This window comes from Nycticebus coucang, chromosome 3 (genome assembly GCF_027406575.1).
Source record: "Nycticebus coucang isolate mNycCou1 chromosome 3, mNycCou1.pri, whole genome shotgun sequence".
Classification (NCBI taxonomy): domain Eukaryota; kingdom Metazoa; phylum Chordata; class Mammalia; order Primates; family Lorisidae; genus Nycticebus; species Nycticebus coucang.
Genome location: NC_069782.1, coordinates 65,993,281 through 66,019,935, shown reverse-complemented (window position 1 = coordinate 66,019,935; position 26,655 = coordinate 65,993,281). Strand labels below are relative to the sequence as shown.

Here is a 26,655-nt window from a genome sequence, read left to right as displayed (position 1 = left end):
CTGTCTCCAAAAAAAGAAAAAAATCCTTGAAAAGACTCCTAAACCCCTCTACTAGTCCATGACTAGCCCAGGCTAGACAGAAATACCTGTGGATTGGCCTGATGGGGCCTGGATTGAAAATGTGCCTCCCAGTGTTTTCTTTTCTTTTGAGACAGAGTCTCACTATGTCGCCCTCTGAAGAGTGTTATGATGTCATAGCTCAAAGCAACCTCAAACTCTTGGGCATAAGTGATTCTCTTGCCTCAGCCTCCCAAGTAGCTGGGACTACAGGTGCCTACCACAACACCTGGCTATTTTTTTATTGTAGTTGTCATTGTCTGACTGGCCTGGGGATGGGTTTGAACCTGTCAGCTGCAGTGTATGTGTCTGGTGCCCTAGGTGCTGAGCTATAGGCACTGAGTTGTTTTTTTTTTTTTTTTTTTGACAGAGTCTTACTCTGTCGTCCTGGGTAGAGTAGCAGAAAGCTGTGGCATCATAGTTCACAGAAACTTCAAACTCTTGGGCTCAAGCAATCTTCTTGTCTCAGCCTCCTGAGTAGCTGGGACTACAGGCACCCACCACCACACACGGCTAGTTTTTGTTTTGTGTTCTATTTTCAGAAGAGAACGGGCTGATTCTTGTTCAGGCTGGAACCTCTGAGCTTGAACTTCTGAGCTCAAGCAATACTCTCACCTTGGCCTCCCAGAGTGATGGATTACAGGCATGAGCCACCATGCCCTGTATCTCCCAGTGTTTTCTAAGCTCCTTCCACAGAGGAAGATGGGCCCAGGATGACCAGGGAGGCCTGAGGCTCAGTGTCCAGGATCTGCTGAATCACACGCTTAGGGCCTGGTCAGTGGATGCATCTCCTGCAAACATTTCTAAGTACCCCTTTGAAGGCTGGAATAGCTCAACTGGCCAGGGAGGCTGAGGAGGACATCCAGAAGCTAACTATGGTTCTGTTTAGGGCACTGTCTTCTAAGGTGTCCACTTAAAAGGTGTCCACTTAAGTCCCTGTTTGTTGGTGGGGAGGAATCTGGGCCAGAAAGTCAGTCAAGGGAGGGAGGTACCCAGACACAGGTGTGGTCATGTTTGCATAATGTCACTTGCAACATTTCCAGGTCTTCAGAGGGAGGGAGACAGCAGAGGGGCAGATTGGGGACCATTTGAAGAGTGGTTGGGCCCAGTCACAATTCCATGAGGGGCTAGGTTGCCAGATGTGCTTCTCAGAAATTTTTTTTTTTTTTTTAGACAGGCTCTCTTTATGTCCCCCTTGGTAGAGCGCTGTGGCGTCACAGCTCACAGCAACCTCCAACTCCTGGGCTTAGGTGATTCTCTTACCTCAGTCTCCTGAGTAGCTGGGACCACAGGCGCCCGTTAACAATGCCCGGCTATTTTTTTGTTGTTGCAGTTTGGCTGGGGCCAGCACCCCATCACCCTCGTATGTGGGGCTGGCGCCCCACCCACTGAGCCACAGGCGCCGCCCTCAGAAATGTTTTTAAGTCTCCTCAGAGACTGACCCAGGATAGCTAGGAAGGCCTGGTCACAGTCTAACATGGAGTTGGCCATTAGGGGACGCCTCCTGAAAATTTTCTATGCCCTCCTCTGGAGGCTGGGATCAGCCTGGCCACTCAGAAAGTTCTGTGTGGGATGCCACAGGCCCACCAGATCACTCTCTGACCGCTATTGGCTGAGATACAAGTTTAAGTGACACCTGGGTGAGGTGGCTTCTGGGCGTCCAGGTCTGTCCGGATTGTTCTCATTATCAGAGGGCCAGCTGATGCCATTTTTATATCATCCCTTGGAGTTTGGCTGCTGCAACTGTGGGGTAGGATCCAGTTGGGGAGCCTATGATTCAGTTCCAGGAGGCAGGCAACGAAGTTAGGGTCTTCTTGGACGTGGTATGGCACCACCTCAGTATGTACTCCCCTGAGATTGGTGCTGCAAGAGCAAGGTGGCAGCATCTTGAAACTGTGCGTTGACTAAGTCACCGAGGTCCCCACAGGTTTGTGCCATTGCTGGTGACCAATGTAGGGCGCCCTGGGCTCTGCTTCTTGCCCACTTAATGCCTGGTTATGGCTAGTGCTACCTGAGAATTTTTCTAGACCCCCCTTTGGGGGCAAAGGTCATGGCCAGGGAGGTCACAGGCTGGCATGGGGCACCATTGCTGAAGTTGCTTTCTGAAAAAATGTTTTTCCTGAAAACTTGTTTTATTTTAAAATTAAGTACTTAGCACTCATCTAATTCCATTGGTGTAGACTTTGACACTGTATTTGTATTTTCAGTTAATGTCATAACACAGATAAATTTCTTTTTTGGAGACAGAGCCTCCCTTTGTTGCCTTTGGTAGAGTGCCGTAGTGTTGTAACTCACAGCAACCTCAAACTCTTACACTCAAGGGATCCTCTTGCCTTAGCCTCCCAAGTAGCTGGGACTACAGGTACTTGCCACAATGCCCAGCTATTTTTAGGGACAGGGGACTCGCTCTGGCACAGGCTGGTCTGGAACTCGTTAGCTCAAATGATCCATCTGCTTCGGCCTCCCAGAGTGCTGGGATTATAGGCATGAGCTTCCGCCCCCAGCCACAGATATATTTTGGTTTGCAGTCTGTACTTGAGCAGTTTATTTAGTGGAATTTGGTAAAGTCCTTTATACATAACATTAATCTCGTCACAGTAAATACTTAATGATGGTCCAGTAATCTAAAATAAAATATAAATTAAACAAAATAAACCCGCATAAAACTCCCTCCAGCCCCCAAAGCTAGCTAGCAGTTGTGAGTTGTATTTATATGGAAACTTAATGTTTTTTTTTTTTTTTGTAGAGACAGATTGTCACTTTACTGCCCTCGGTAGAGTGCCGTGGCCTCACACAGCTCACAGCAACCTCCAACTCCTGGGCTTAAGAGATTCTCTTGCCTCAGCCTCCCGAGCAGCTGGGACTACAGGCGCCTGCCACAATGCCCGGCTATTTTTTTGTTGTTGCAGTTTGGCCGGGGCCCACCACCCTGGGCATATGGGGCTGGCGCCCTACTCACTGAGCCACAGGCGCCACCCGGAAACTTAATGTTTTAAAAATAGTTCTGGTTCTCCAGCTACCCCATCCCACCCTGGGTATGCAGCAATAGTAATAAATTATTTTATCCTACCAACTCCAAAAGATTAATTCAGTGTTCTTTAGCTTTTTTTTTTTTTTTTTGTAGAGACAGAGTCTCACTTTATGGCCCTCGGTAGAGTGCCATGGCTTCACACAGCTCACAGCAACCTCCAACTCCTGGGCTTAAGTGATTCTCTTGCCTCAGCTTCCCGAGTAGCTGGGACTACAGGCGCCTGCCACAACACCCGGCTATTTTTTGGTTGCAGTTTGGCCAGGGCCGGGTTTGAACCCGCCACCCTTGGTATATGGGGCTGACACCTTACCGACTGAGCCACAGGCACTGCCCGTTCTTTAGCTTTTTAAAATATAATTGGGGGCGGCACCTGTAGCTCAGTGGATAGAGCGCCGGCCACATACACCGAGGCTGGTGGGTTTGAACCCAGCCCAGGCCAGCTAAACAACAATGACAACTGCAACAAAAAATAGCCTGGTGTTGTGGCGGGTGCCTGTAGTCCCAGCTACTTGGAAGGCTGAGACAGGAGAATCGCTTAAGCCCAAGAATTTGAGGTTGCTATGAGCTGTGATGCCATGGCACTCTACCCAGGGTGACAACTTGAGACTGTCTCAAAAAAAAATATATATATAAAATTGGGAAAGTATTACTAATAAGCTTTTTTTTTTAGAGACTGCCTTACTAATAAGCTTTTAAAAAGGGATATTCTTCTGTAACAAGAATGACATATAAACCAATCAATAAAAGCATTTGACAAGGGCAGCACCTGTGGCTCATTGAGTAGGGCGCTGGCCCCATATGCCGAGGGTGGCGGGTTCAAACCCAGCCCCGGCCAAAATGCAACAAAAAAAATAGCCGGGCGTTGTGGCGGGCTCCTGTAGTCCCAGCTACTCGGGAGGCTGAGGCAAGAGAATCGCGTAAGCCCAAGAGTTAGAGGTTGCTGTGAGCCGTGTGACGTCATGGCACTCTACCCGAGGGCAGTACAGTGAGACTCTGTCTCTACAAAAAAAAAAAAAAAAGATAAAAACAAAAGCATTTGACAAGACATTAAATCACCATGGTTGTTGTTTTCAAGTTGAGATCTCTATCCCAATATCTTACATTCATAGTCTTATTGTGGTAGTTAAAATACTGAAAATTGGACTCCGGATTGCTGGGTTCTGAATGTGAATGTGAAAGATATATTCTCTTTTGAACCTACTTGCCTCCAAATCAGGTTTTTTTTTTTTTTTTGGAGACAGAGTCTCACTATGTCGCTCTTGGTAGAGTGCCGTGGCATCACAGCTATTTTTTTGTTGCAGTTGTCGTTGTTTAGCTGGCCCAGGCTGGGTTCAAACCCACCAGCCTCGGTGTATGTGGCTGGTGTCCTAACAACTGTGTTATGGCTGCTGAGCTGTACGTAACAAATTTTGTTAATACTAGATTTAGATTAATCATACAACCCAGGCTGTTGAGCTGCTCTAGCTTAGGCACACTATCTTCTATTTCTTCAAATTTGCTAGAAGCAGACAGGAAAGCACAACTAAATGCACCTGCTGGATAGAGATGTCATAGTAATCCATAAACAGCTCTAGCAAATAGACAGCAGGATGCCGGGCGGAAGGGCAAAGCATGAAGTGATTGCTCACAATGGCAATCAAGTCAGCAAAATACTGTCTGAGACTGAGTTGAGGACTGGCCTTTGTAAGGAAGCAACTTCATCTCCTTATATGGAAGCACTTGATGAATATCAGCAAGCAGTTGTCCTCACCACCAATGCCCCTCCAGTTCCATGGGACCCTGTGGGATGCCTAGCCAGATGTAGCAACTTCAGTCCAGAACCAAGGTCCTCACAGCCCCAGCCCCACTGGCATGGAAGGGATGCTGGCCCGCTCATGCTGTGGACAGTTGGTCACAAAGCATGGCTCTCATCTTGGGCCCAGCCACTGGGTCCTTGCACCGCCCAGTTAAAAAGACTGTCAGGCGGCTCCATGTACATTTGAATTATTTTTAAGTCCCCTAAGATGGGACATAGGCTCAGAATAACAGAGAGGCTGTTAGATGGCACCTAGTGCCCAGCTGCAGTTCCTATGGGGTCCATTTATTGGATTACCACCCTCCGCCCCACACACACATATACAACTTTAAAAGTACAGCTTGGATCAAACAGGGAGACCCCGGGTGGGCTCCATGGACACGGCCATGATCTTGATCTGGTGCTTGGTCATTTGAAGCAGTTGGGGAAATGTTTCCAATTCTGCACAGAAGGCCTGGATCTAGTGGTAAAGGGACAATGCCTTGGGGACTTCATTCTCCTGTGGGCTTTCCAGAAAGTTTAGTTTCCAAAGTCCCCCTCTGGCTGAATCCTTACTGGGCTGGAAGGGAAACCTGAGGCAGTTGGTCCTCCTCAGTACTTCCTAGAGCCCTGTCATCACCTGCACTTCCTGAAAATGTTCCCAAGTTCCCTCCCATGGAGAGGAAAGCCCCAGTGGGCACATACCCCATGATAGCTATAGTCACGGTGGGTCCTGGATGTACCTCCTGAAACTTTTTCTAAGCCTTCTTCTGTAGTAATAGGCAGGCTATTCAGGGAGGCCCTTGGACTGTTGTGAGAGGACCCCAGTTACTGCCCACTGCTGGATTGGGCCTGGTAGTTGGAGACAACCTTGAAAACATTTCTAAGTCCTTGGAGGCTGGAGAAAGAAAAGAAATATCCCAGTTTGGTACAGTAGTTCATGCCTGTAATCCTAGCACTCTGGGAGGCTGAGTCAGGTGTATTGCCTGAGCTCACAGGTTAGAAACCAGCCTGAGCAAGAGTGAGACCCCATCTCTAAAAATAGCCAGGCATTGTGGCAGGTGCCTGTAGTCCCAGCTACTTGGGAGGCTGAGGCAAGCAGATTGCTTGAGCCTAGTAGTTTGAGGTTGCTGTGAGTTATGACGCCAGTGCACTTACTGAGGAAGGAGAAATAAATTTTACATTTTCTGGTGGTCCTGAGATAGCAGCAGGCAGCTGCAGAAGAACTCAGCCTCCAAAGATAAGAATACATTTAAGAGATACATTAAACAGGAATAACCTTGAAAGAGACTATATAATAATATCACTCTGGTTTCTTGAGAAATATAATCATTAACTTTTTATGACTTTTTTTGCCTGCTAACTAAAAATTTCCCATGACCTAACATTTGTAAATGTAACTCTGTATATGTCTTGTTAGAATAGTATGAAAGAACTTTGTGAGAACGACTTAGGGGGCTCAGTGCTTTAAGGCTTTTGGCCTGCTGAGTTCCCTACCAGCTAATAAAATTCTTTCCCCTATAATCTTTGGTCATAGTCTGTTGGTTTTGATTTGCTGGTCCTGCAACACTACCAGGGTGACAAAGTAAGATTTGATCACAAAAAAAAAAAAAAAAAAAGTGGCTATATCTTCAAAGTATTTGTATTTAGACTAAATTTATTGCTAGTCAACACTTCACTGAGTGCACAGGGTCACTGGGACTATAGGTGCCTGCCACAATGCCCAGCTAGGTTTTCTAGACAGGGTCTTGCTCTTGCTCAGACTGGTCTCCAACTCCTGAGCTCAAGCAATCTACCTGACTAGGCCTCCCAGAGTGCTAGGATTAACAGGTGTGAACTAACAAGGCAGCCACTAACTGACCCTTTGTAAATTCACTTTCCCCTGTAAACTCAGTAGGGGCAGGTGTCTTAACTCCTTGTTGAGGCGCCATATCCTCCACTGTGATCTTTTCTTATTGAGACGGAGTCTCACTTTGTTACCCTTGGGAGAGTGCCCTAGGGCACTAGTGTCATGGCTGACAGCAACCTCAAACTCTTGAGGAGTGATCCTCCTGCCTCAGCCTCCCAGAATGTTAGGGCTATAGGTGTAAGCCACCATGCCTGGCCCCACTGCAATCTTCTTAAGAATCCCAGCTTCTGCTCCATTAGCCTGCTGCAGTGCCATTGTTGACCCTGAAGCCCTCGCATATTGTCACCACAACCCAGAAAGCTATCATTTCTGAAAATGGGAACCGGCATCACAGCTCTTTCGCCACCAGTAAGTCACTTCCGGGAGGTAGAAAAGACGGGAAGTCCGCGGAGTGGGCGTGGCCTCCCTTGCTTTTGCTCCACCCTTTCCTGGACACGCCCCTGAGTGCAGCCTTCTATGCCGGCACGTGGGTGCTGTTGAGCACTCGACCGACGGCAGAAATCCTCTTGATCTCCAACACGCAGGTTTTCAGCTTCACGTCCGTGTGGGTTTGTGGGATGCATGGGAAGTGACGGGCAGTAGCGCCTGAAAAACCCATGTTAGAGATCGCCCTCTCTCCTCACAGCCCGCGGGAGGGCTGCAGTTCCGCGGCAAGTAGTGGTGGGGTAGGTGGTGGGTGTCGCGTTCCAGGAATAAGTTATATGTTGAAGTCAAACTCTGAAACAGTCTGAAGTTAGGAAACACACTTTAGGGCTCCAGTTGCCCTCACCTCACATACAGGACTGGAGAGAAGTTAGAGGTTCCTGGAATCTACCTGTAAGTTTACACCTGTTGCCTTGGGCAGATCTTTGGGAATGCTTGTTGATCTGAAACAGACAAACAAAATCACACTCCGTAGTTCTCCCCAAGTCCATTCTGATTCTATGTTATGTCACGTCTTTCCAGGGCCATCTTGAGATGATTTCCAGGTCTATGTTTCCCAGCTCAAGCCTACTGTGCTTGCTTGCTGGAAAACACTTTTTTCCCCCTGATGATTGTTTTTAATTTAAGAAATCAAGGTAAACACACAAGAAGCCTGTGAACACTGGAATACATGAATATTAAGCTGCTGCATAGCATTCTTAATCCAAAACAATGCACATCTGCATGAGGTCTCTCCCGCGATGGGAGTAAGGAGGAAGAGAGAGATTTTTCTAACTGGGATTGAAGGTGGGAGTGAAACAAACAGTGGGAAGGAGGTTTTCATGTTTAACCAGAGAACAGACACTACTGTGCAGTCAGCAACACACCTGACTGACTGAGGCAGTTAATTTGCACTTGTCCTTGGCTGTGGCTGTTCCTGCTGCTGTTCTTTTGGTTCTTTATCGACGTCTTCTGCTTGGATAGGCAGCTCAAAGCTGATTTACCATTCCTTGGGGCAGATGCAAGCAGGGGCAGCTTGCCAGACTGAGTTGGATACTTGGTTTTCAGGCCTTCTGTAAACAGCGGCTGAAAGAGCAGATGGCGCAGCTCCTTTAGGACCTTCATCTGCTTCTGTCTCCCACGCTCTTCTTGCTGGTCAGCTTTTCCTCCCTTATACATCTCTTCTTCCAGCTCAATCTCAAGGGCAGCTGCTGCTTGCTCAATCCACGAGTTGTGCAGACAAGCCTGAAAGTTTTGATATTCAGCTTTCTCAATCTGTTGAGCTAGACGAATTTGCTCCTTGACTACATCCATGTACTTTGCCTGCACGGGGAACAGTGGGATGTCCTCATCTTTCTTGAGGGTTTTATAAATCTTCTTAAAGTTAATCACATCCTCAGGTCCAATCAGCATCAGGCTGAGGCCTTTGTTGGTGGCTCAAGCAGTCTGACCACTTTAGTGGACATAAATCTCTGAGGTGCGAGGGACCTGGTAAAGAATCACATGCTGTACTTTAGGAATATCCAGACCATGAGCTGCCACATCTGTTGCCAAGAGAACGCAGTCTTCCAGATGAGCAAATTGCTCCAGGTTTCTTCTGGTGCATACAGGCATGCAGGGTCAGTGGCATGATATCCAGAACTTTGAGGAGCCCAGAGAGGCATTTGATGCAAGAGATGCTGTTGGCAAACACTAAGCTGCAGCCTGAATACGGCATCAGGAAGTAGTACAGGTAAAAGTCTTTCTCATCAGTCTCCCAATGAATCTTGGTCTCTGTTAGTGTCTCCACTGTGGCCTCCTTCCTTGTGAGATCAATTACCTTGGGTTTGCTTCTCATGCCAATCTTCGGCATGAGGAGGTCAAGTTTGGCAGTTTTGTCCATTTTCTTGGTATGCTTCTTATGAAGGATTCGAGCAGGAACTTGATGAATTAGGGTTAGTGTGGCAGAAAAAACAAGCGTTTGTCTCTTTGGGTTGTATTGGGAGTCACTGAGCATTTCTAGCAGCTGTGAGAACTCAGCAAAATGGCCTTTCTCAGCCATCCAGTCAGCCTCATCTATTACCAGACACTTGAGCTGCTGAAGATTACTCAAATGAGGGTGTTTTTCTTTAACTGGTTCCCATAGCCGGCCTGGGGTGGTGATCACAATCTCAGGACAGCGCTTCAGCATTCTCTGCTGTTTCTGTGTGGACATTCCACTAACCAAAATAGCAGTTTTTATTCCTGTGAACTTGGCCACAGCATCATTGTGTTGTCTGACCTGCACAGCCAGTTCTTGAGTGGGAGTCAGAACCAGTCCAAGCAGAGAATGCTTTGGATATGCTTTATAGATGGCATTTTTGTCATCCGACTCTTGTTTTAACTTTTCAGTATGCTCTTTGTCAAGCTTTTCTTCTTCATCCTCATTCTGTTTGGGGAAAGGCTTCTCCTTGATCAGGAAAGACAGTCCTTCACCACCACCATCATCGTCATCATCACAGAAGAGTAGTGCCTGGTCTGAGATGGTGCCCACTGTCTTGGTTCTGACCTTGCTGAGCAGCACCCTAGACTCAGCTCCAGCCTGACTCTCAATTCCACTCTCATCAGGCAACACTCCAGACTCATTTCCAACTTTGCTTGGTGATTTAGTCTCAGCTCTGGCCTCGGTCTTTGTCTGTCCAGGTGGTGCTTCAGTGTTACTTTGACCAGGCTCTCTTTCTGCCACTGCAACAATGCATGAATCATTGGGATGGCAAAGGCAAGCGTTTTCCCGCTTCCTGTCTCAGCAGCCCCAAGGATGGCCAGCTTGTCACAGATGGCAGGTGCTATGGTCAGAGCTTGGATTGGTGTAGGTGCAGAGAAGCCTAGAAAACTGAGTGCTCGGAGAACAGGCTTGGGCAAAAACAGGTCTTTCCAAGCTGATATGTCTGCCTTCTGGTCATTGACTTCCGGCATCCATGTCTTTGCTTTTTTGGGCACCTTAGCAGCAGAACTCTGGGAAGGCTCCAACTTTTTCTCCCCTTTCTTTTTCTTCTTTTTTGGAACAGTATGGGCCAGGTTTTCTGATGCCATCTCCTCTACCTCTGGATCAAGAATAATGGTGCCATCTCCCTGGGGCTCTGGCTCAGCATCTTTGACTTCAAACTCTTTCTGGATACTGGTTCCTTCAGATGCCACATCTTTATTCTTCTTCAACTTGATCTTTTTCTTTGGGGAACTAGACTCTCCTTCCTCTTCTTTTTTTTTTTTATTGTTGGGGATTCATTGAGGGTACAATAAGCCAGGTTACACTGATTGCATTTGTTAGGTAAAGTCTCTCTTGCAATCATGTCTTTCCCCCAGAAGGTGTGGCACACAAGGCCCTACCCCCTCCCTCCTTCCCTCTCTCTGCTTTTCCTCCCCCACACATGACCTTAATTGTCATTAATTGTCCTCATATCAAAATTGAGTACATAGGATTCGTGCTTCTCCATCCTTGTGATGCTTTACTAAGAATAATATCTTCCACTTCCATCCAGGTTAATACGAAGGATGTAAAGTCTCCATTTTTTTTAATAGCTGAATAGTATTCCATGGTATACATATACCACAGCTTGTTAATCCATTCCTGGGTTGGTGGGCATTTAGGCTGTTTCCACCTTTTGGCGATTGTAAATTGAGCTGCAATAAACAGTCTAGTACAAGTGTCCTTATGATAAAAGGATTTTTTTCCTTCTGGGTAGATGCCCAGTAATGGGATTGCAGGATAGAATGGGAGGTCTAGCTTGAGTGCTTTGAGGTTTCTCCATACTTCCTTCCAGAAAGGTTGTACTAGCTTGCAGTCCCACCAGCAGTGTAAAAGTGTTCCCTTCTCTCCACATCCACGCCAGCATCTGCAATTTTGAGATTTTGTGATGTGGGCCATTCTCATTGGGGTTAGATGGTATCTCAGGGTGGTTTTGATTTGCATTTCTCTAATATATAGAGATGATGAACATTTTTTCATATGTTTGTTAGCCATTCATCTGTCTTCTTTAGAGAAGGTTCTATTCATGTCTCTTGCCCATTGATATATGGGATTGTTGGCTTTTATCATGTAGATTAATTTGAGTTCTCTATAGATCCTAGTTATCAAGTTTTGTCTGATTCAAAATATGCAAATATCCTTTCCCATTGTGTAGGTTGTCTCTTTGCTTTGGTTGTTGTCTCCTTAGCTGTACAGAAACTTTTCAGTTTAATGAAGTCCCATTTGTTTATTTTTGCTGTTGTTGCAATTGCCATGGCAGTCTTCTTCATGAAGTCTTTCCCCAGGCCAACATCTTCCAGTGTTTTTCCTATGCTTTCTTTGAGGATTTTTATTGTTTCATGCCTTAAATTTAAGTCCTTTATCCATCTTGAATCAATTTTTGTGAGTGGGGAAAGGTGTGGGTCCAGTTTCAGTCTTTTACATGTGGATATCCAGGTCTCCCAACACCATTTATTGAATAGGGAGTCTTTCCCCCAAGGTATGTTCTTGTTTGGTTTATCAAAGATTAGGTGGTTGTAAGATGTTAGTTTCATTTCTATTAGATTTCAAGTGTCTATGTCTCTATTTTTGTGCCAGTACCATGCTGTCTTGACCACTGTGGCTTTGTAGTACAGACTAAAATCTGGTATGCTGACGCCCCCAGCTTTATTTTTATTACAAAGAACTGCCTTAGCTATACGGGTTTTTTTCTGGTTCCATACAAAATGCAGAATCATTTTTTCCAAATGTTGAAAGTACAATGTTGGTATTTTGATAGGAATGGCATTGAATAGGTAGATTGCTTTGGGAAGTACTAGACATTTTAACAATGTTGATTCTGCCCATCCATGAGCATGGTATGTTCTTCCATTTGTTAATATCCTCTGCTATTTCCTTTCTGAGGATTTCATAGTTTTCTTTATAGAGGTCCTTCACCTCCTTCTTTAGGTATATTCCTAGGTATTTCATTTTCTTTGAAACTATGGTGAAGGGAGTTGTGTCCTTAATTAGCTTCTCATCTTGACTGTTATTGGTGTATACAAAGGCTACTGACTTGTGGACATTGATTTTATATCCTGAAACATTACTGTATTTTTTGATGATTTCTAGGAGTCTTGTGGTTGAGTCTTTGGGATTCTCTAAGTATGAGATCATATCATCAGCAAAGAGGGAGAGTTTGACCTCCTCTGCTCCCATTTGGATTCTCTTTATTTCCTTGTCTTGCCTAATTGTATTGGCTAGAACTTCCAGCACTATGTTGAAAAGTAAAGGTGATAGAGGACAACCTTGTCTTGTTCCAGTTCTAAGAGGAAAAGCTTTCAGTTTTACTCCATTTAGTAAAATATTAGCTGTGGGTTTGTCATAGGTAGCTTCAGTCAGTTTTAGAAATGTCCCACCTATGCCTATACTCTTCAGTGTTTTAATTAGAAAAGGATGCTGGATTTTATCAAATGCTTTTTCTGCATCTATTGAGAGGATCATATGATCTTTATTTTTGCCTCTGTTAATATGGTGGATAACGTTTATGGACTTGCGTATGTTAAACCAGGCTTGCATCCCTGGGATGAAACCTACTTGATCATGATGTATGACTTTTTTGATGATAAGCTGTAATCTATTGGCTAGGATTTTGTTGAGAATTTTTGCATCTATATTCATGAGTGAGATTGGTCCAAAATTCTCCTTTTTGGTTGGGTCTTTTCCTGGTTTTGGTATCAGGGTGATGTTTGCTTCATAGAATGTGTTGGGGAAGATTCCTTCTTCCTCGATTTTTTGGAATAATTTCTGCAATACAGGAATAAGCTCTTCCTTGAAGGTTTGATAGAATTCTGGTGTGAAGCCATCTGGACCAGGGCATTTTTTAATTGGAAGATTTTTTATTGTTTCTTTAATCTCAGTGCTTGAAATTGGTCTGTTCAGGAGCTCTGTTTCTTCCTAAGTCTAGGGAGAGGGTGTGATTCCAAATATTGATCCATTTCCTTCACATTGTCAGGAAGGCAACACCAGGTGGCTGTGAGTTGAAGGGGGCCGAAGCAGAGGCAGAACCTATGTCATGGGACACATGCCCCTAGGCCACAGGAATACACAAACATGGTCACAAGTACTCTCAAAACCGCCAATAGTGTCACAGAGATGCCACTTCCCCTCTATAGGCACACAAGCACTTCACACCTGCTGATCCTTAGTACTCCCACCCCAGAGTTCTCTAACACATTCTCCTGGGAGGTTTTCAGGTGCGCTGGCACTGACCAGGCCTGGGCCTTCTTGCCTCAGTGTCTTCCTAAGCTGAGAGAACATAAAGCAGGAAATGAAGAAAATATGTTACACTTCTAGATTCTGTGGGACTGGATAATAAAGCTATTTGGTTGCAAACATGCTTTATCCTTCAAGAGTAGGGATGGCCAGAAGGTGGTTAATACATCATCAGGACTACCACTTCTACTACTACCACTCCCATAGGACCTGGAGGCAGGGCCAGTTCTTCCTCAGGTTCAAAAGGTGGCACTGCCTCTTTCAGAAGGTTAGAGCACCCTTCAAGTGTCTCAATTCTGGGGTGCTCACCTCACAAAGATCCAGGTAGGAAGGGCTGCTTGTTAAGCTGAAGAGGCAGGCAGCATCTTGGAGTGACACTTCTACCATATCCACCCTACTGGACATGGAAGGCAGAGCACTGAACCCAGAGGATCATTCTTGAGACTTAAGATTTAATGGAATTTGTCTTGCTAGGTCACCATTTTATTTTGGAAGTACATAACTTGTCTGTTGTCTCAGGTTCACAGAGGAACTTTGTCTCAGGATGAATTATACCTTAAGTCTCCATGTATATGTATTAAAAAGTAGACCCTCCATAGTTGACCATCTCCTTAAGTTGACCTAATTTTCATAGACCGGACATGTACCACATGTACATAACAGTACCTTAGCTCTAGTTCCATATGTTGACCACCTCTGTATGTTGACAGTTACAGTCCCTTGGGTGGTTAACTTACAGAGGTTCTACTGTACATATATGTACATGTATTTAGATGAATCAGAGGGCTGGGCATGGTGGCTCATGGCTGTACTTCTAGCACTCTGGGAGGCTGAGGCAGCAGGATTGCTTGAGATTAGGAGTTTGGGACTGGCCTGAGACCCATCTTTACTAAAAATAAGAAAATTAGCTGGGATTTGCTTGTAGTCCCAGCTAGTCGGGAGGGTGAGGCTGGAGGATTACTTAAGCCCAGTAGTTTGAGGTTGGTATGAACTAGGCTGAGGCTATGGCATGCTAGCCCAGGCAACAGAGGGAGACTGCAGGGAAAACTATTATTATTATTATTTGAGACAGAGCCTCAAGCTGTCACCCTGAGTAGAGTGCCATCATATCACAGCTCACAGCAACCTCCAATTCCTGGCTCAAGCGATTCTCCTGCTTCCGCCTCCCAAGTAGCTGGGACTACAGGTGCCCGCCACAATACCTGGCTATTTTTTGGTTGCAGCCATCGTTGTTGTTTGGCGGCCCAGGCTGGATTCGAATCCGCCAGCTCAGGTGTATGTGGCTGGCACCTTAGCTGCTTGAACCACAGGCTCCGAACCGGAAAACTATTATTTTTTAAAAAATATGGAATGCTGGGCGGCGCCTGTGGCTCAGTGAGTAGGGCGCCAGCCCCATATGCCGAGGGTGGTGGGTTCAAACCCAGCCCCAGCCAAACTGTAACAAAAAAAAAAAAATAGCCGGGCATTGTGGCGGGCGCCTGTGGTCCCAGCTGCTCACGTAAGCCCAAGAGTTAGAGGTTGCTGTGAGCCGTGTGATGCCACGGCACTCTATCTGAGGGCGGTACAGTGAGACTCTGTCTCTACAAAAAAAAAAAAAAATATGGAATGCTTCATGAATTTGCATGTCATCCTTGTGCAGGGGCCGTGCTAATCTTCTCTGTATCGTTCCAATATTTAGTATATGTGCTGCCAAAGTGAGCACCGGAGGGAGACTGTTTAAAAAAAAAAGAAGAGACACCAGAGATCTCTTTCAGTCTCTGTCTCCCTGTGCAGGCACAAAAAAATAAGTCATGTGACCAAACTGAATATAGCCATCTATAAGGCATATAGAGCCCTCACTGTGAGATGGTGGTCTGGTGGGCCAAGGTGCCCAACTCCTCCATTCCCCCTTTCTCCAAGAAACAAAGATGGGAAGGGAAGCTGAGCCTGGGACACACAGGATAAGGCCTTAATGACTTCATGGAACACACACATAGACAAGACAAGGTCATGCTGACCCCACTGATGTTAAAATATTTTTACTTAACTATTATTTTGCTTAACCAAGTAACCACAAGTGCCATAAATCTGCTTCTGTATGTGCTGGTTGTGGAGTCCAGCAGCTTGCTTGCTGTGTTAAACAACCTGTATAAACTGTGCATTAACCCTGGTTGGGGCTGCTCTCCTCAGGGCAGCTGACCAGCTGGTCTATATAAAGGTTCCTTATTGGCATTTTAAAGATTATTTGTCTGGTGGTAACTTTGCTCGCACTATAACAACTAGAAACTGAATTGGCCAGAACCTACGCAGCCTCTGAACTGTGAGAAAATAAATGACTATTGTTAAAGGCCCTAAGACTATGGTATTTTGTTATGGGAACCCAAATAATTGGTGACTGTTGATACTACTGCACAGAAGGGTTCTCCATTGTATTAACATGACTAGTTGAAAAATGATCCCTTCTTTTGTCTTTATGTTCAGATCTATTCCTGTCCTTGGATCTGCCCTTCTGTTTCCATCTGTGTATCAGCTGGCCACCAGACATAATTTTCTTACTCCAGGAACAGTGATTAATGCATTTGGATGGCTTTGGGTGGGACTGTCTCATATGTTATCAATGAGCAATTTGTCAGAGAATTGAAGGGGCAAATGGTATCTGTGTATACTTTGCAGAAAGGAGTGATTCCATCATTATCATATAGAATTTTTCTTTTTTCTTTTTTAGAGACAGAGTTTCACTTTATCGCCCTTGGTAGAGTGCCCTGGCTCTCACATAGCTCACAGCAACCTTCAACTCCTGGGCTCAGGTGATTCTCTTGCCTCAGCCTCCCGAGTAGCTGGGACTACAGGCGCCCATCACAGCGCCTGGCTATTTTTTTGTTGCAATTTCTCCGGGGCCGAGTTTGAACCCACCACCCTCGGTATATAGGGCCGGCGCCCTACCCAGTGAGCCACAGGTACCGCCCAGATTTTTTTATATGCATAGTAGTTAAGCTTTAGTAAAGATGGAATAGCATGGATCACGACCAGAGTAGAATTTCACCACCAATCTGGAAAAGTCTGCTTGACATTTTGCATCAGATACTTGTTTAGTATCAGAAACATTTTCTAAAGTTAAGCATTCTAACTATTGAGAAGAAACTTTCCTTGTGAAATGATGGCTTCTGTTTGCTCCCAAGGTAGTTCTGGAGGTCTGCCTCCTGAAGACATCTCAGGTATTTACATCTGTATGCAATTTTGAAAAGATCCTATCTGATCTGAGTTACACTGTCCACAGTACTGTGTGTTGTGGCTTCATGTGATGTCCGCATTAATACAATGTCAAGCTGAGTATGGTAGCTCATGCCTGTAATCCTAGCACTCTGGAAGGCTGAGGTGGGTGGATTGCTTGAGTTCAGAATTTGAGACCAGTCTGAGCAAAAGTGAGACCCCATCTCTAAAAGAAATAGTTGGGTGTTTTTGTGGGTGCTCATAGGCTCAGCTTCTTGGGAGGCTAAGGCAAGAGGGTTTCTTGAGCCCAAGAGTTTGAGGTTGCTGTGAGTTATAATGCTAGGGCACTCTACTAAGGGTGATAGAGACAGGAAAAAAAAAAAAAAGGCTGGGCATGGTAGCTCAGGCCTGTAATCCTAGCATTCTGGGAGGCTGAGATGGGTGGAATTCTTTTTTTTTTTTTTTGTAGAGACAGAGTCTCACTTTATGGCCCCCGGTAGAGTGCCGTGGCCTCACACAGCTCACAGCAACCTCCAACTCCTGGGCTTAAGCGATTCTCTTGCCTCAGCCTCCTGAGTAGCTGGGACTACGAGATGGGTGGAATTCTTGAGCTCAGGAGTTAGAGATCAGCCTGAGCAAGAGCAAGACCTGTCTCTAAAAATAGCTGGGTGTTGTTGTGGGCAACTGTAGTTCCAGCTACTTGGGAGGTTGAGATAAGAGGATCACTTGAACCCAGGAGTTTGAAGTTGCTGTAAGCTATGATGCCATGGCACTCTACCAATGGCAACACAGTAAGACTCTGTCTCTAAAAATAAAAAAAAGATAGAAGGTCATAGGCCTGGTATGGCAGTTCACGCCTGTTCTAGCACTTGAGAACTGAGAGGCTGAGACAGGAAGATTGTTTGAGTCCAGGAGTTCAAAGCTGCAGTAAGCTATGATGGTGTCATTGCATCCCAGCCTGGGTGACAGAGTGAAATTCTGTCTCAACAAACAAAAACCAGAATGTCATATATATGGGACATCATGTGTAAGAATAAAAAATAGACTATGTCTGAGGAAAAAAATACATACATAGTAATAAGGGTTAGAATGTACCTCAACAAAATGAAAAGTTGATTTGAATATCCATAAGTGCAATGGGATATTTTAATATATCCTTAAGAAAAGGAATCAGGGCTTGGTGCTAGCTCAGTGGTTAAGGTGCCGGCCACATACACTGGGGCTGGCAGACAACAATGACAACTATAACAAAAAAAAATAGCTGGGTGTTGTGGCAGGTGCCTATAGTCCCAGCTACTTGGAAGGCTGAAGCAAGAGAATTGCTTAAGCTCAAGAGTTTGAGGTTGCTGTGACCTGTGATGCCAGGCACTCTACCGAGAGTGACATAGTGAGACTCCGTCTAAAAAAAAACAAGAAAAAGAAAAAGAGAAAAGGAATCAGGGACACATAGTTATTAATGGCATTAAGAGAACAAGAACTAGGGCAGCACCTGTGGCTCAGTCGGTAAGGTGCCGGCCCCATATACCGAGGGTGGCGGGTTCAAACCCGGCCCCAGCCAAACTGCAACAAAAAAATAGCCGGGTGTTGTGGCGGGCACCTGTAGTCCCAGCTACTTGGGAGGCTGAGGCAAGAGAATCGCTTAAGCCCAGGAGTTGGAGGCTGTGAGCTCTGTGATGCCATGGCACTCTACCTAGGGCCATAAAGTGAAACTCTGTCTCTACAAAAAAAAAAAAAAGAGAACATGAACTATACAAATTAAAGCTTATGGTAAAAGAGGGAAGACAGCTTTAGACAATACTGCCAACCATGATAATCTGAATTATATGCCTAGTACACACATGAATAAAAGGAAACTCCAGACTGCAGATGGCCCTTTGATGTGAAGCTTGTGGAGACATCTGTGAAAACCTATGTATCTCTTCAAACCTGAAGTGGTAGTGTCAGCATACTCTTGCTCAGCAGGGAAAATAAATCAGGAAATGGGCAGGGAGGAGGCTGTCTTCCTGTAAGATGGTTTCAATACCAGACCAATGTCTTTGCTTTTGTTGGCAAATCTCATGTAAGTTAGTCTATTAGTGAATTCAAACAGACCTATAAAGGAATAGATTCTAGGTGGTTTGAAACATTATCTGTGTTGACATGACATAAGCCAGGAGGGCCATGTTCAACTTCGCATTTTATTGCCCTATCATAGATGTCTCTCTCTCTCTCTTTTTTTTTCTTGAGACAGTCTCAGTCTGTTGCCCTGGATAGCGTGCTGTAGTGTCATAGCTCACAGCCACCTCAAACTCTTGAGCTTAAGTGATTCTCTTGCCTCAGCCTCCCAAGTATCTGGGATTATAGTCCGCCCCAATGCCCAGCTACTTTTTCAATTTTTAGTAGAAATGGGGTCTTGGTCAGGATGGTCTCAAAACACTTGCGCTCAGGTGATCCACTGAGTGCTAGGATTATAGTCGTGAGCTACTGCCTCTGGCCCCATATGTCTCTTCTTATTCAAATTCTATTATTATCTAAATCCTACTCAGAAGGAATAATAAAGAACAAAGGTGAATATAATTCACATAAGTTTATACTCTATGATAAACTTTGCAAACTTGCCAATTTAGGTAAGGAAAATGGAATAAGGCAATTCTGGCTAAAAATCTTAAAAAGTTTTCTCAAAGGAAAGTTGTAGTATATATAATGGCTAAGAGATACCCATTACCTTCTGCACAGAGCCTGTAGGAAAAATCCCACAATTACCAATGTGTCATTTTTTTCAATAAGTTCTTAAAGAACTGAAATTAAAAAAGAATTGAAATTAATCCTAATTGTATGTTAAAAATACATTTCAATTCACTCATGGATCCAGATAGTAGAGAAAAATTTTATTGATTTAATGAAAAAGCACAACCTTTTATACTTTTGGACTATTGCTTAAAGAGATTTACAAAACTATCCCAGTTCGAAGCTTCCTTGCAAAAGAAAGAAGTAGCAATATAAAGTCCAGAGATGCACTTTAAGAATAAGCAACTAATAAAAACATTTTTGACTTTGGTAACATTTTTTTTCAGGTTGTGAATTTTCTACAGCATTATACAGTCATGCATTGCTTAACAATGAAAATAAATTCTGAGAAATCCATCATTAGGCAACTTCATCTCTGTATAAACATCAGAGTGCCCTTAACACAAACTGAGATGGTGTAGCCTATCATAAACCTAGTCTGTATGGTGGAGCCTCTTGTTCCTGGACTACAAACCTGAACACTATGTTACAGTACTGAATACTGTAGGCAACTGTAACACAGTAACAATTTATGTATGTAAACATAGAAAATGTACAGGAAAAATACAGCATAAAACATAAAAAAGAGTACACCTGTATAGGGCGTGAATGGAGCTTGAATGGAGCTTAGGACTGGAAGTTGCTCTGGGTGAATTGGTGAGTAAATGTGAAGGCCTAGAACATTATTGTAGGTTACTGTAGATTTTATAAACACTATACACTTAGGCTACACTCACTCAACTTACAAAAAAATAGTTCTTTCTGCAGTAATAAATTGAGCATAGCTTATAGTAACTTTTACTTAATAAGCTTTTAAATTTAACTTTTTGGCTCTTTTGTAGTAACAATTTATAATACACACTGTACAGCTGCACAAAAATAATTGCCTACTTTATAACCTTATTCCTTAAGTTGTATAATTGTTTTACTTTTTGAAATTTCAGAATATTATAGGGTACACAAGTTTTAGTTACAGAATTTTCTTTTGTACGTTTTAAGTCAAAGTTACAAGTGTGCCCAGAAAGTATGCATTGTACCCACTGGGTGGGAATTTACCCAACTCCTTTTCCTCACTCCCACCTATATGAATTGAGTTTTGCTTTCATATGAACATATAGTGTTGCGTTCCAATTTAGTATTGAGTACATGTGGTGTTTGTTTTTCCATTCTTACAGTACTTCACTTAAGAGAATGGTCTCCAATTCTATCCAGGTTATTATGAAAGATACTAGATCACCATCTTTAGGTTGAATGGTATTCCGTGGTATGCATATACCACATTTTATTAATCCATTCATGAATTGATGGGTACTTGTGTGGTTTCACATCTTTGTGATTGTGAATTGTGCTGCTATAAACATTCAAGTGTTTAAGTGTCTCTTTTATAAACTGTCTTTTTTTCCTTTGGGTAAATGCCCTAGTAATGGATTTCAGGAGCAAATAGTAGGTCTACTTTAAGTTCTAAGTCCACACTACATTCCATAGTGTTTTGTAGTCCCACCAACAATTTCTGAGTGTTCCTTTCTTTTCCTATCCATGCCAGGATCTGTTGCTTTGGAACTTGATAATATACCCATTTTTTTTTTTTTTGAGTCTCTGTCACCTTGCGTATAGTGTTGTGGTATTAAAAAAAAAAAACCCAAAAAACAAAAAAAACAAAACTCCTGGATTTAAGCAATCCTCTTGCCTCAGAAATATGATAATTTCAACAAAACTTTTATTTTTTTCCAGTTTTGGCCAGGGCCAGGCTTGAACCTGGCACCCCAGTATATGGGGCTGGTGCCCTACTCCTTCAGCCACAGGCGCCACCCCTCAATAAAACTTTTTTTTTCCTTAGTCTCACTCTTTCATCTTGGGTAGAGTACTATGGCATCATAGTTCACAACTTCAAACTGCTGGGCTCAAGCAATCCTCTTGCCTCAGAAATATTTGATAATTTCAACACTTGTGTTTTTGACCGAGTCTCATGAATCTCACACTGTCACTCAATGTGAGAGTCATTCTTATTGGGGTTAGGTGGTATCTCAATGTGGTTTTAATTTGCCATTTCCCCGATTAGAGACATTGAACATTTTTCATGTGCTTTTTGGCCGTTAGTCTACCTTCGTTAGACAAGTTTCTGTTCATGTCTTTTGGTGAATTTTTAATGGGGTTGTTTTATTTTATTTTATTTTTTTTGAGACAGAATCTCAGTTTGTCATTTTTGGTAGAGTGCCATGGCATCATAACTCACAGCAACCTCAAACTCTTGGGCACAAGTGATCTCTTGCCTCAGCCTGCCAAGTAGCTGGGACTACAGGTGCCTGCCACAACACCTGGCTAGTTTTAGAGACAGGGTCTCACTCTTGCTCAGGCTGGTCCCCAACTCCTGAGCTCAGGCAATCTACCCACCTTGGCCTCCCAGAGGACGAGGATTACAGATGTAATCCACCTTGGCTGGCCCTGGGTTGTTTGATCTTATTGATTTGCTTGAATTCCTTGTAGAATCTCATTATCAGTCTTTTATCAGGTGCATAGCATGTAAATATCTTTTCCCATTCTGTAGGTTGTTTATTTGCTTTGTTGATTGTGCCCTTGGCTGTGCAGAATTTTTTTTATCTTGATCAGGTCCCACTGATTTATTTTTGTTGCTGTGATTGCTCTTGGGGTCTTCTTCATCAAATCCTTGCCTATGCTGGTTCTATAAGAGTAGTTTCAACATTTTCTTCTAGAATTCTTATAGTTACATGTCTTAGGTTTAAGTCTGTTATCCACCATGAATTCATTTTTGAGTGCATCTGAGAAAATCAGCACCTTTTTTTTTTTTGGTAAGAACACTTATGAAAGTTGGCAAAGATGGGACATACCTCCAAATGATAAAACCCACAGCCAACATCATCTTGAGCAGAGAAAATTGAAAGCGTTCCCACTCAGAAGTGACACCAGACAAGGTTTCCCTCTATTGCCACACATAGTGGCAAAACAGTGCTAGAAGTCCTAGCCAGAAGAGAAGGATATCAAAGATAACCACATGGAAAGAGTAGAAGTCAAACTATCACTATCACTCTTTGCGATGGTTTGATTTTATATTAGACTCAAACCAAGAGACACTTGGAATTGATAAATACAGCAATGTCTCAGGTTATAAAATCAATTTACACAAATCAGTAGCTTTCATATACTCCAACAACAGTCAAGCTAAGAATAAAATCAAAGACCCAATACCTTTCACAGTAGCATCAAAGAATATGAACTACCTTGGAATATATTTAACAAAGGAGGCAAAGGATCTCCATAGGGAGAATTATAAAATACTGAGAAAGGAAATCACAGAGGACATAAACAGATAGAAAAATGTATCATGCTCACGGACTAGTGAAATTAACATAGTTAAAATGTTAATTAAATTACATTTACAGATTCCCATTAAAATATCAACATCCTATTTCACAGATCTTTTTTTTTTTCTTTTGAGACCGAGTCTCACTTTGTCATCCTCAGTAGAGTGTTGTGGTGTCATATCTCATAGCAACCTCAAACTTTTGGGCTCAAGCAATCCTCTTGCTTCAGCCTTCCAAGTAGCTAGGACTACAGGTGCCTGCCATAACACCCTGCTATTTTTAGATATGGGGTCTCACTCCAGCTCAAGCAATCCACTGCCTTGGCCTCCCAGAGTGCTAGGATTACATGCATGAGCCACTGCACTTGCCCTTATTTCACAGATATTGAAAAATAGGTCTATGCTTTGCATGGAATCACAAATATTCCAAATAGCCAATATGATCTTACCTAAGAACAAATCTAGCAGCATCACTTCACCAGCCCTTAGGCTATACTACAAGGCTGTAGTAATCAAAACAGCAAGGTATAGGCATTAAAGTAGTTGTGGGGCTTGGCACCTGTAGCATGGCGGTTACAGCACCAGCCACATACACCGAGACTGGCAGGTTTAAATCTGGCCCAGGTCATCTAAACAACAATGACAAATGCAACAAAAAAATAGCCAGGCACTGTGGCAGGCACCTGTTTTCCCAGCTATTTGGGAGGCTAAGACAAGAGAATTACTTAAGCCCAAGAGTTTGAGGTTGCTGTGAGCTGTGACATCACAGCACTCTACAGGGGCAACAGAGTGAGACTGTCTCAAAAAAAAAAAAAAGTCATGGACCTATGGATCAGAACAGAGAATCCAGGTGGTGCCTATGGCTCAGTGGGTAGAGCACCAGCCCCATATATTGAGGGTGGTGGGTTCAAACCCAGCCCTGGCCAAACTGCAACAACAACAACAACAAATAGCTGGGTGTTGTAGCAGGCGCCTGTAGTCCCAGCTACTAGGGAGGCTGAAGCAAGAGAATTGCCTAAACCCAAGAGTTGGAGGATGCTGTTAGCTGTGTGATGCCACAGCACTCTACTGAGGGCAATAAAGTGAAATTCTGTCTCTAAAAAACCCAAAAAAACAAAAAGAACAGAGTATCCAGATATGAAACCATCTTCTTATTGCCATTTGATCCTTGACAAAGGAATTAAAAGCATACACTGGGGAAGAGACTCTTCTATTCAATAAATGGTGCTGGGAAAATGGTGCTGGGAGAACTGGATAGCCACATGTAAAAGACTGAAACAGGACTCCCTCTCATTACTCATATATGTATTTTTTACCTTGTAAAGTGTGTATGGGATGAGAACCATCAATATCACTGTCTTCTCCAGATCTTTTCCACCAGGGGCACTCACACACAGAGCTGTCATTACCTATGTTAACAGCAAGAAATCCTTCTGCAGTATCTCCTCAAGGACCTGAATGAGGCTGTTTTACTAACTGTTTTTATTTATAATAGGTATATACTCTAAAACAGGCATCCTCAAATTTTTTAAACAGGGGGCCAGTTCACTATCCCTCAGACAGTTGGAGGGCCGAACTATAGTTAAAAAAACAAACAAACTATGAACAAATTCCTATGCACACTGAACATATCTTATTTTGAAGTAAAAAAACAAAATGGGAGCAAATACAATCACACCGCCTCATGTGGCCTGTGGGCCGCAGTTTGAAGACCCCTGCTCTAAAATAACAATAAAAGTATAGTATCATAAATCACATAAACCAGTAATATAGTCATTTATCACATACTATGTATTACACATAATTATGTGTGCTGTGCTTTCATCAATTCTAAGTGCAGCAACATCAAATATTGGAGTTAATATGTTATACTATGATGTTACAACCACTATGACTTTAATGGGTGACAGAATGTTTTCAGCTCTATTACAATCTTATGGGGCAGTCGTTATATATGTGGTCTTCATTATGTGGCATCTAGCTGTACATGAATTACCTTGCATCTAGCCTTCCATTTTAATTACATCTACAGGATTACTCTATAGCAGGAATTTTAATAAATTTGATAGTACTTTTTAAAATTGAAAACTTTCTCCTATTGCATACATTTATAGGGTTTTTATCCAGTGTGCATTCTAACATGTTTTTTTAAGGATCTGGACAAACTGAAGGCTTTTCCACACTGCTTACACTCAAGAGGTTTCTCTCCACTATGAATTCTTTCATGTCTTTGAAAGGAACTGTGAAGACTAAATGCTTTCCCACATTCTTTACATTCATAAGGTTTCTCTCCTGTGTGCATCCTCATGTGTCCTTGAAAGCTTGTAGGATAAATGAAGGCTTTCCCACATTCCTTACATTCATAGGGTTTCTCCCCAGTATGAGTTCTTTCATGTATGTGAACATAACCAGAACAACTAAAGGCTTTTCCACATTGTTTACATTCATAGGGTTTCTCTCCACTATGAGTTCTTTCATGTGTTCGTAATGCACTAGGAAAAATGAATGCTTTCCCACATTCCATACATTTGTAAGGTCCATCTCCAGTATGTGTTATCATGTGTCTTCGAAAGTTTTCAAGAGAAATAAAGGCTTTTGCACATTCCTTACATTCATAGGGTTTTTCTCCAGTGTGATTTCTCTCATGTATTTGCAAATCTAGAGGATAATTAAAGGTTTTCCCACATTTTTTACATTCATAGGGTTTTTCTCCAGTGTGAGTCCTTTCATGTATTCGAAAGTAAGTGGTACGACTAAAGGCTTTCCCACATTCTTTACATTTATAGGGCTTTTCTCCAGTATGCACTCTCATGTGTAGTCGAAAGGTTGGACGAGCACTGAAGGATTTCCCACATTCCTTACATTTATAAGGCTTCTCTCCTGTATGAGTTCTTTCATGTATTTGAACAGAAGTGGAACATCTGAAGGCTTTACCACATTGTTTACATTTGTAGGGTTTCTCTCCAGTATGAATTCTTTCATGTACTCGTAAGAAACTGGGAAAAATGAATGCTTTCCCACATTCTTTACATTTATAACGTCTGTCTCCATTGTGTGTTATCATGTGTGTTTGAACACGTGTGTGGGAAATGAAGGCTTTACCACATTCCTTACATTCATAGGGTTTCTCTCCAGTGTGAGTTCTTTCATGTATTCGAATAGAACTAGGACAACTGAATGCTTTCCCACATTTTTTACATTTATAGGGCTTTTCTCCAGTGTGAATTCTTTCATGAATTCGAAGAGAACTGGGAGAACTGAGAGCTTTGCCACATTGCTTACATTGATAGGGTTTCTCTCCAATGTGAGTCCGTTCATGTGTTTGAAAGCGTTGGTGATATATGAAGGTTTTTCCACATTGTTTACAACTGTAGGGTTTTTCCCCAGTGTGAGTCTTCTCATGTCTTTGAAAAGATTTGAGATAACTAAAGGCTTTTCCACATTCTTTACATTTATATGGCTTCTCATCTAATTTGCATCCAGTGTGAGTCCTCATGTGTCTTGTAAGGGATGAACGCCGCATGAGCACTTTGCCACACACACTACATTCATATGGCTTTACTCCAGTGGTTTGCTTTGTAAGAGTGAGATTTGGACTAAAGATTTCTCCATACCAATTACCTTCTTTACTTGCACAGAGTCTCTCAACCATATAGCGTCTGTAAAAAGATTAGAAACAGGTGAATCATAGTTATTTATTTATGATTTTATATTTATTACCAAGTGGCAGAATTAGATTTTTACCATTCTTAGGGGAACTGTACGTTTTCTGCCTTGTCTGAATTGTTTTAAAGTTAATATACTCAATGTTCTCCAAGAGAGTTCATCCATAGCTATTATCATATTGATATATACAAGGGACTTTTTGTTTGTGTGTTTGTTTTGAGACCAAGTCTTACTTTCTTGCCCCTGGTAGAGTGTCGTGGCATCATACTCACAGCAACCTCAAACTCTTGGGCTCAAGAGATTCTCTTGCCTCAGCCTCCCAAGT

General features: G+C 43.1%; 1 protein-coding gene, 1 non-coding gene and 1 pseudogene across 9 annotated transcripts in view; all 3 read right to left on the bottom strand.

The window, feature by feature from the left end:
- Positions 1-8,077: 8,077 nt before the first annotated feature.
- Positions 8,078-10,392, bottom strand: LOC128581792 (ATP-dependent RNA helicase DDX24-like; annotated as a pseudogene).
- A 4,592-nt stretch (positions 10,393-14,984) lies between these two features.
- On the bottom strand, positions 14,985-15,092 carry LOC128582707 (U6 spliceosomal RNA). Its single transcript, XR_008379154.1, has one exon. It is a non-coding gene; the product is annotated as a U6 spliceosomal RNA (small nuclear RNA).
- A 2,784-nt stretch (positions 15,093-17,876) lies between these two features.
- Positions 17,877-26,655, bottom strand: part of ZNF791 (zinc finger protein 791) — a 30,627-nt gene continuing 21,848 nt past the window's right edge. For 7 of the 8 annotated variants that reach the window (XM_053585031.1, XM_053585028.1, XM_053585029.1 and 4 more), the window contains one exon: positions 19,432-26,323. In XM_053585031.1, the coding sequence (XP_053441006.1) occupies positions 24,784-26,323 (1,540 nt within the window). In that variant the 3' untranslated portion in view covers positions 19,432-24,783. Of the gene's footprint in view, positions 17,979-19,431; positions 26,324-26,655 lie in introns of those variants that run through there. The other variant, XM_053585036.1, reaches the window with a different exon arrangement.